This window comes from Acanthisitta chloris, unplaced genomic scaffold, assembly GCF_000695815.1.
Source record: "Acanthisitta chloris isolate BGI_N310 unplaced genomic scaffold, ASM69581v1 scaffold38712, whole genome shotgun sequence".
In the NCBI taxonomy this organism is placed as follows: Eukaryota; Metazoa; Chordata; class Aves; order Passeriformes; family Acanthisittidae; genus Acanthisitta; species Acanthisitta chloris.
In genome coordinates this window covers 43,815-53,827 of record NW_008662887.1, presented here as the reverse complement: position 1 = coordinate 53,827, position 10,013 = coordinate 43,815, and the positions used below count along the sequence as shown (strand labels likewise).

Sequence of the window (10,013 nt, the reverse complement as noted above, 5' to 3'; positions counted from 1 at the left end):
TTCCTGCAAACTGGAAATCCAAAATATGTTGCGGTTGCAAGTATTAGTGGAAAAAATACTGATCTGGTAACTTACACTTAGACTTTCAGTCCTCAACTCTGTTTTGTTTTATAATACTTGGTGTTTCCAATGTGGCATCCCAAGAGGAGCCATCTGATAGTGCCCCAGTGACAGTCACAGGCACTGGCACAGCTGCTGCATGGTAAGGAGTGTCTGCAAGTGTGGATCAGGATGCAAAAGGAAAAAAAGAATAGGATGTTTCATACTGTATCATTTAGGGGCAATTTAGAATGCTTTGGTGCACTTGTGTATGACACCAGGATTTGCTTGTTATGGGTGAGTGTAGAAATAACACAGGAAAACACAAATGTGGAAACAGGAAACGAAGTCCCCCAGCCCAGCATGAAAGGTTGGGGTTTTGAAATGGAATTCCCAGATATTCCAGCATCAGGTTCCCGAGAGGAAGACGTGCGTTTCAGTCTCTCTGGGGGATGCATTTGCAAGCAGCTCAGCTTTTGAGAATGCTGCTTGCAGTAAAATATTTCTGATTAAAAGGATGTCGATGAAAGACTTCTGACCTATCTAAAAGGCTTTAGAGCTGTTTTCCTCTCCATTTCTGCTGACTCCAGTCACTAGTGCTGTCAACACTGTTTAGGAATACCATTATTCAGTGTTCAGTGTTGTTTCCTGATAAAGAAATAGTGGCAGAACAAAACAAATACCCTGCTGACATGTTGAAGGCAGCCTGTGAGCACAAGGTGACATGTGCTGGCATTGGGTTTAGGTGTGCAGTCCCTCGTTAGCAGTTTGTAATCAGCATATGGCATGTCTGCGTGGCAGGACACAAGGAGTGAGCAACCCAGTGGTGCTCTGGACTAATATCCTATTATTACTTCTTTTCCTTGCTACCCCAGTCACTCCTGTAGACATTTGGATCTAGCTGTGTTGTGCTCTTCCAGAGCTGCAGCGAAAGGAGATCCCAAAAATCCCAACCCCTGTCATAGGTTGCTTTGCTGTTGAGCCACCTCCATCCAGCTCTGTCCTGGAACCAGGGGGTGACTCATGTCCCTGCTCCACTCCAGCCAAGGCTGGAGGTGTGTTAGCCAACAGTGACCTGACAGTGAGTCACTGCCACACGGACACTGCCTGCAACTTTCCGTTCCTTGGCTTTGCTATTTTTGGGTCCAGTAATTACAAGGTGAGCTGTGAATCACCAGCGTCTCGCTTTACGCCGGGAGGAAACCAGGCAAATTGTGTTAACGTGCTTGGCAGGAGGGATTCTTGTTCTCCAGTGTTTTACAGATTTTGGCCCTTCTTCTTGCTCCCCAGAGTGATGTGCTCACCCTTCCTCAAGTGTAGCTGTCACGCAGGATTGAGCAATGGCCAGACAGCCTTGGGCCCGTGTTCCATCCAGCTGGGTGTAGTCTTCTGGGCAGAAACTGATGCTTCTGAGGCCTGGAGGGGATTCCCAAGGAGTCCCAAAGGCTTTTATTGATTCATTCATCCAGTCTACATAGGCAGAGTTGAGATCAGAAAATAGCATTAAATGGATAACTCCAAAGGAGGCCAAACACCCATGTTGACATTGGCCTCTAGAGCAGCTGGTCGTGCAGTGTTTGTGCCTCGAGGCTTGTCCTTCACTGTTTGCTGTGTTGTGTGGTGCACAGCAGCACAGCTATGCTGAAGCTTGCCAGTAGAGCCAGGAGGAAATAGCTGACCCTTTTTATGAAGGGTTTGATGATGAGTCAAGAGAGGGACATGTGGGGCTTCTCTCCTCCTTTATAAGGGATGATCACTGTGACAGTGTTCAACCCCCCAGCAGGTACAAATGTGTGCAGAGTGTTCTGCACAAGCAGTGGTTAAATGCTTCACTGCTTTGCTTCCCGTGACCTGAGCAGGATAGATTCACCTGTAGCCTTGTTTTTTTGCCACAGCATTCCTACACACATTAGTTTTTCGTGCACATTCCTGCCTCTGCCAGTCTCTTCCCAGCTCAGCTTTAGGATTCAATGTGCCTGTTAAAAACTGGTCTCCAAATGCTTCCTCTCAGATACAAGAAAACCAAGGGTGTATTTTTGCACCCAGGAATCCCTAGGCTGGAAAGGAGTCTGCTGGGGCTCATCAGGCTGTTGGAGAAGGAATGGGTACGGAGGCACTGTAAACCTGCAGGAATTTGAAAAACCTACTTAAATATAAAAGGAATGTTCTTTTGTTCCCAAATGGATGGGCCTCGATCCAGAGGAGCTCAGGTGCAGTAACTGGTACCAGATGGGCTGTGAAAAGCAACACAAACAGGTGGTGAGGACAATAACTGTAGACTTTAATTTCCTTGTCAGCTTCTCCCCATGCCTTACATATCCCCTTGAGAACAGGAGGATGGGGGGAGCTGTCATATTTGTGTGTGGCAAAAGGAATGACCATCAAGGGGATGTTCTCCAGCTGTATATAGCAGGTCAAGGCCTTGGACTCTCAGTGGTGAAACTGTCATTTAGGCCAAGGTGTGCAGTGATAAACTTCAAATGTAATTCACAAGCACGTGCATTTTTATAGATACAGGGATCAATATATTTTACTGCATTCTAGCATGGACATGGCTCAGATCCCCCCAGGTGTAACTACTGCTCTACCACATAGTAGAGTGGGACTGTGCTGAGCTTGCCCACCCAGGGCTCTGCCCAGTGTGCTTGAGGCCATTGAAGGCTGGGACTGCAGGAGTGTGGGAAGCCTTGATGGTTTTGGTGGCACCCCACACGTACTGCAGCACTTGAGGGATCAGCGCAAGGTGATGACAGACCAGCCCTGTAGCCTGCATGGGGCTGTTTTATGGTGGCAGCAGTGGCCTCCTGCCATCCCAGGCTGGTGCCTTGCTCTCTGCTTCCTTCAGTGTGGCATCCCACAGTGACTGAAGTGTTTGGTGGGCTGTGACTGGTGTGATGTGTGAATATACTCTGATAGAGGAGATGTTGCTCTGCAACAGTGCTGGAAAAAGGGAGACAGTGCAGAGCACATGTTTGTTAAGAAAAGCCATTTCATAGCTACTCAGCACTGATGTTGCAGTGACTGTAGGCACAGACAGTTGTGCTGTGACTCCAGATCTATGGATGCACTGGTTTATTGCTGAAGTAAATGCAAACCAAGTGCAAAACAATACATGCTCTTATGGGACACACAGGTTGTTGCTCACCACCTTGCTGGGCTGGGCAGGGCAAGGAGAATGCTGGAGAGAGCACAACTCTCTCTCACTCAACAGTATCCAATGTGCTTATGCTTAGACTCTCTCTTACTGGGTTTTTGCTTCCCAATTACACTGCTATCCATGTCTGTCTGACTGTATTTCTGTGTCCTTGGCTTGCAAGCATACGAGTGAAACTGGCTTTTGTGCTTGTCTCTGGTCCAGGCTGGTATCAGTCACGCTTCGTTTCCACTGTCTGACACGTCTTTGTTCACAGCTCCCCATTTCTGCCCAAATTGACGCCTTGTGGTCTGGATGCAGAATTGAAACCATTTAAACCAAACAGAGCTACAGAGGATGGCATTACCTTGGCTGCAGTCAAGCCCAGAGTCAAGCTGTTTGCTTGTGCTTTCCTTACAGAGACAGGCTCACCTTCTGACACTCAGTAACAGCTGGGGCAGGACTTGTGCTCACCACAGAGGGATGTATTATGTCCCAATAAGGGCAATGCTTGGAAAGATGAAGCCAAGAGAACAGAGCTTCATGATTCTTTGCAGTCAGAAAATGTTTCTAGGATTGTCAGGAATGAGAGATGCACTTTGGACTTTCTTATTTCTTTTTAGAGATAAGGAATCTGAGGCATAGGGTAACTGGAGAGGGCTGGTGCAAGTCTTACACAGTTGGGTTGGAACATAAATGCTTGGGGTCAGTGTGCTTTCCACCTCCTACTGACATGGGGACTAACACAAGTGTGGTGTTGAAATTGTGCAAGCCCTTTCCTAGGCCCTTTCCATCTGGCAACCATTGAGGTTATTCACCCCATGGCTGTGGACTCTTACCTGTCTAGCTTCACATCTCCAATTGTCTCTCCTAGATGATCAGCTGAACTCAGAGGAGAAGAAGAAAAGAAAGCAGAGAAGGAACAGGACTACCTTCAACAGCAGCCAGCTCCAGGCATTAGAGAGGGTCTTTGAGAGGACACACTACCCTGATGCCTTCGTACGGGAAGACCTTGCACGCAGAGTCAACCTCACTGAAGCCAGAGTTCAGGTAATCACTACAGCTTGTATACAGGCACAACTCATCTGGGGGGAGTCATCAGGCCATTCCACCAAGGCAGCAGAAATCTGTGTGGCATTAGGGTCACCAAGCTTCTGAGTCATGCTGTATTGCAGCCTCAAGTGTGCCATGCCTTGAGAAGGTCTGTCAGGTCTGATCTGCTGCCACACATACCACATGCCCAGTCAGATGTGTTTGTGTGGCTCATTCAAGGCCAAGATGTTGGATGTCCTGTCCTTGGGCTGCTCATGTTGTCCTGAGCTGCTCAGCTCTTAGCTTGCAAGCCTACACCTTCTGAAGGTCAAAGCAGAGCATGGAGCATGGTGTACTGTACAGCACTCCCAGGCCTTGCTGCTGTCAGCACAGGACAGACCTGGTCCCACAGGGACCTCCCTGCCCCAGTCACTCATATGAGGGGCTTTATCAGGGCAGGCATGAGGATTGTCTTGTCATTAGAGTTCCCAGTGACAGACATGCCAAAGCAGCCAGTTTTTACAGAGTCCTGCAGGGCAGAGGTGTCACAGCAGAGCTGATTGTGATGGTTGGTGGGTCCGTGTGCTTCCCCCCCAGGTGTGGTTCCAGAACCGCAGAGCCAAGTTTCGCCGGAACGAGAGGGCGATGCTGGCCAGCAAGAATGCCTCTCTGCTCAAATCCTACTCAGGGGACGTGACTGCCGTGGAGCAGCCCATCGTACCTCGCCCGGCTCCGAGACCCACCGACTATCTCTCCTGGGGAACTGCCTCGCCCTACAGGTGAGTGAATAACCCCTCTGGGGCTGACCAGCTTCTGCCACAAGATAGAGCAGCCTGAGAGTGGCCCTCAGAGAGCTCTAATGTGCTGTCTGTGTTCACACGGGACAGCTGGAGGGTACAGCAGTTTGACCAGCCCACTGCTTTTCCTTACCTGTTCCCATCCCACCCCATCTCACTGCCAGGTTTGCAATGTGGACTTGGCTCAGCATCATTGGCTCAGATTCATTGTGGCTTCCTGGCAACCAGCTCCATGGGAGGAATCAGCTCCTCTTCTGGTGGTCTCTGTCTCTGCAGTTCAGGAAGTTTTGAAACAGGATCACATAGAAATACATGCAAACAGAAAGGATGGCTCTTGCTTCCCTAGTGCATCCAGTTTAAAGTAAGGAAGAAACCTTTCCATGGGACACAGATCCAGGGGAGGTGAGGGCAGAGCACTCGGGGAGGCTCAGCCACCACGCAGTGGCCAGGAGAGGGAGTTCTCTGGCTGTCCATGGCAGTCACTGGTAGGGCTGCAAGGCAGAACTGGGAACTCACTCCATGCATGTTGCTCCCAATCCTCCCCTCGGTGATCAGCACTGAACTGGTGATCTGTTCTGTTCTAGTTGCTGGAGCACAAGTGTGTGTGTGAACGTTGTGCTGTGCTGTGCTTTGCCTGCAGTAAGAACTAGGTGACAGATCTCCCGTGGTCAGTGCTGCTTAAGGGGTGACAGGAAAGAAGTGTAGATGTGGCAAGCTAAGTCTTCTCAAAGGATCTGGGATGTCTATGAACATCACAGGCCTCTCTGTCCTTCTCTGTGCCATTCACAGCCCAGCAGGAACTGGGTGTGGACTCAAGATCCACAGGATGTGTTGGTTTGTGGGGAGCCAGCTGGCTTGTAGGCAGTTAAAAATGAGGTTTGTGGGTGTTTTTTAGCACAGCGGCTTTATTGTTGGTCAGGACCTTGAAGCCTTTGGCTGGATTTCTTCCTGCTCAGATGGCCTGGTCACAGCCAGCTTCCCACTGGCTTCCAGGAACCACACCATGCACTGGACCTCTCCTGCTCAGTCACTTTGACCTCTTTTAGCTCCCAAGCATTGTTTGCTCAGTTAGGTCTGAAAACACATGGCCTTCCTCAGAGTCTGTTGCTTCTGTGCCATGAAGTCCTCCTCATCCATCTCCAGAAGAACAAGTCATAGGTTAACCCACTCCAGATACTGAAAAAGATGTTCTTGTTAGCCATAAGTTTGGTCTTAGCGATGGCCCTTATCCTTTGGATTTTATCCAAGGACTGCTGTCTGTCAAAATACCCCTTTTGGGGGTTAAGGCTTTCTTTTTGTGGAGTACTCCTTGGTGTAGCATCCTAGGGAGGTGTCTGGGTGGTGAGATCAGGGAAGAGAAGCATGCTCCTTCCCCACCCCACTGAGACTGTGCTGGTCACAGTACCAGATCCCTACTGAATGCTCATGGCTTATTTTTACCTCTCACACTTTTAAAAACAGATCATCCCTCCCAAGATGTTGTATGCACAAAGGGCTTCATAACGGCTTCTAGGAGAAGACCCTGCAGAGGTAACTTCCAAGGGCACACTGGGAAGGGCTCTCTGGGGTCACTCTGGGCAATGAGAAGCCCAAGGCCCCTGGGATGTGTGAACAAAGAGAGCAAGGGAGAAGGGAAAACCTTACGGATGGTGTTTCTCCCTCTGAGGTCCAGACCTGGCTATACTTGCCCACAGTGTGAAGATACATCCTCACAGTCTTCATACCTTCCCCTTGTCTTAAGCCAAGATGTTTCAGCAAAGACATTTGCAATTTAGAGCTGTCCCTACTGCCTGACATGTCAAACCAGGCTGGACTGTCACCCTTCCACTGCCCTGCATTGGCAGAGGAGCATAGCAGCTGCTTTCCACAGGGTGCTCAGGATCCTCAGCCACTCCATGCTTCCCAGGGTTTTTAATCTTACTGCTCATCTCTTAGCAATCCCATTCATCTTAAAGGACACCTGGGCTGGGTTGTCACAGCCTCATTAAAGCTTTGAACTGAGTAAGGTTTCTTAAAGTATTGGGCACTTGGTGAAATAGTATTGAAACACTCCAGCCTCGTGGAGTGTTTGCATGGCCCTCTGCCCCTCCCATCCTCCCCAGTGCTGCTGTACCAGCACCTGATGAGCAGCTACCCTGGGAGGGGGCTGAGAGCAGGGCCCAGAGCTGAGTGGCCAGCGCTGGTTTTCCTCTTAGATCTGGGGAAAGTTTTCAATCAGTGTGTTTATTCTCCAAATACATTCAGCCACAGTTCAACCAAAGCTATTTGCAGATCTGTGTCACATAGACAGCCAAGTAGATACTATTATTTTTTTTTGAAGTTGAAATGTTTTGCTTAGACATTTTTGAGCATAGGTTCCTAAGAAAACAAGGCTAGCAGTCACAATGTCAACCCACACTTCCCTCTCCAACCACCTCTGACTCCAGAGGCCATTGAAAACTTTATTTGAAAGAGGATTTTAGGGCTCAGAAACATCATGTTCCTCTGTGTTTCAGGAAAGCAGACAGCTGAGTGGAGGAAGGAGAGTCTATCTCTGCCTCAGTGGGGCAGAGGGAGGGGGCAAGAGGGTGACTTCAACCCTTATTAGATCCTCAAGAGTCTCTGGAGCAACCTTCAGGCTACACCAGTGTTTGGAGACAGTCTTCTTGTGCACTGCTCCTGGTGGAATAACTTGCTAAAAGAGAGTTTTTCTGGAGATGTTTGGCTTAGCAGAAGTTTCACTTGGCAACAGTAATTTTCCCCACACCTCTGGGGAGCTGAGAGCAGGAGGCTCCCAGGAGTTTCAGCCCAGACTTGGGCAGCAGCCTGGTGTTGAATGGGGACAGTTTACCCCCAAGACTTTCGGTGTAAGACTTAAAATTCTTACTTTATCTAATCTAGAGTATCTTTGAGGCTCTTCAGTTTCTTCCAGCACATAAATATGGGAGAGATGCACCCTGTAGAAGCAGGTGGGAATGGGGGCTTAAGTAGCCACCAACTTTACACCTTGTGGGACTTTGCACCCTTCTTCAGACAGCACTTGGTTCTCCCATTGCTGCTGACTTAGAGGTGAGGAGAGTGACCAGCCCAGCCCTGGAGAAGGAACTGAAGGGCTGCAGCTGGCTGGGGTGGGTGCCAGGCATGCTGATCCCTCATGTTCTGGACTCCGGCAAAGTGCAGCTGCTGCATCCTGAGTTGGGCAGAGTCAAGCCTGTATTTTGATCTATTTTAATGTCCATCCTCCATGTCCTTCCAGTAGCTGCTCAGAGACACTGAGAGTCCTTAATGCTTGCTCTCCTGTGGAGAGTATTCGGTGCTTTCCCCTGGGTGTGTGTAAGCAGCTCTAAGTCCTACAGATCTCACCTGTCTTTTCCATGTGTGTAAGCTGTGGTGTTTCCACTGGTCCTGATGCAAAGATGACAGGCACTCCTTGAAGAAGTTCTTTTCCATGATTTTAAAGTGAGAAATAGTCACATGGCCTGGGATGGGACCTGGTCTGGATCTCCTGGAGGCTGAGGATTCAGATGGCATGGGATGGCATTTAAAGTCCTGGCACGTCAGCTCTGCCCTGCAAGGTCAGAGGTACCACAAGTGCTTTGAGGGGAGAAGGTATGTCTCCAACCTGGACCTGCACACCTCCCTCAAGGGAGATTGGGTGTTGCAAAAGCTCTTCCAGTTGTGGAGGTTAGTGCTGGAAGAATTTTTTTTACAAAGACAGAAAAGGGAAAAGAATAAAAGGAAAACAAAATCCCAAGCTATCTTCTTTCTTGGGCTGTGGATGGAGGAGAGAGTTTCCCAGAGCCTCAGCCATGAGCCACCCAGGCAGCAGGTGGAAAAGGTCAGCACCAGACCTGAGCTTGTCTCCAGCAGAGCATTTGTGGTTTCCTCCTGAGCACAGGGTCTGTGTTACATGGGCATCTCTAGTTCGTGTGGTGTTTTTCACCTGGTTTTGATCTGTGGACCCACATAGAGGAAATGCAGTAGGTCAGATAGTTTGCTGGTTTTGGGGCAGGGGGTTGCTTTTCACACAGACTCATGGGACACATGGGTTAAACAAATTTTCTAGTGGTCTGGGAAACAGATTCACAGATTTTTTGGGTAGGATAAAAAAGGAGTCAGAGGTCTTTGTTCAGCCTCCACTGTCAGAAGTGGTGTTTCTCATTAATAAAGTCACGATTTGAAGGGAGAAGAAGTATTTTATGAGTTATTTTTTTTCCCTCAGCCTTTAGGCCATAATCTTTATGATCAGCTGAAGTTTTGAGGGTGAAAAATGTGGCAATTTTCATTCCAGAAGGCTGGAAACCAAAAGAACATCACAATTGTTGAAATGGGTTTTTCCCAGAGTGTTTCTTTAATGTAACATGTGCTTGAGAAGTGACGTGATTTCACAAGCAATAAAACCAGCAATTGCTCTCATCAAAAAGACTTTGCTTCCAGTGGGAATACTTTTAAGGACAATGGTCTAACTGGCAGGCTGACCTCATTGTAAACCTTTTGGGTTAGAAAATAGGAAATGGATATTTTCCTGTTGACTTCAACCAACTTCGGTTCTGGGTAAGTGAGCAGCAGTGGAAAGATTTACAGGGGTGTTAAATAAAGAGTAGTGGTAATTCCCTGCTGCCATCAGAAGTACATCCCACAGGTATGGAAAACCCAGGGATTGGGCTTGCTGTGTGTCTGCTCTCTGTGGTGTGAAGGCCTCGTCTGACCTGATGTTTCTCTTTTCACCCCACAGTGCCATGGCCACCTACTCCGCCACGTGTACCAACACCAGCCCAGCACAGGGCATGAACATGGCCAACAGTATTGCCAACCTGAGACTGAAGGCAAAGGAATATAGTTTACAGAGGAATCAAGTGCCCACAGTCAATTAACGACTGGAGGCAGCTGCTTTGCAGAAGGAGAAAATACAGCAGCACCCGTCCTGCTTCGCAACTTGTCTGTGCTCAAAGAAAAGAGAGAAAAAGAAAAAAAAAAGATTAAAAGAAAAAAAAAGAAGAAAAAAAAGCAAGCCCTCACCCAGAACTGAACAC

At 48.6% G+C, this 10,013-nt stretch overlaps 1 protein-coding gene across 1 annotated transcript; it reads left to right on the top strand.

Moving 5' to 3' along the window:
* Positions 1 to 4,046: 4,046 nt before the first annotated feature.
* PRRX1 (paired related homeobox 1) lies at positions 4,047 to 9,965 on the top strand (the record flags this gene model as incomplete). Its single annotated transcript, XM_009070762.1, has 3 exons — positions 4,047 to 4,222; positions 4,802 to 4,983; positions 9,716 to 9,965. Coding segments are annotated over 3 exons (497 nt in total), but the record flags the coding sequence as incomplete, so codon positions are not given.
* Positions 9,966 to 10,013: the final 48 nt, after the last annotated feature.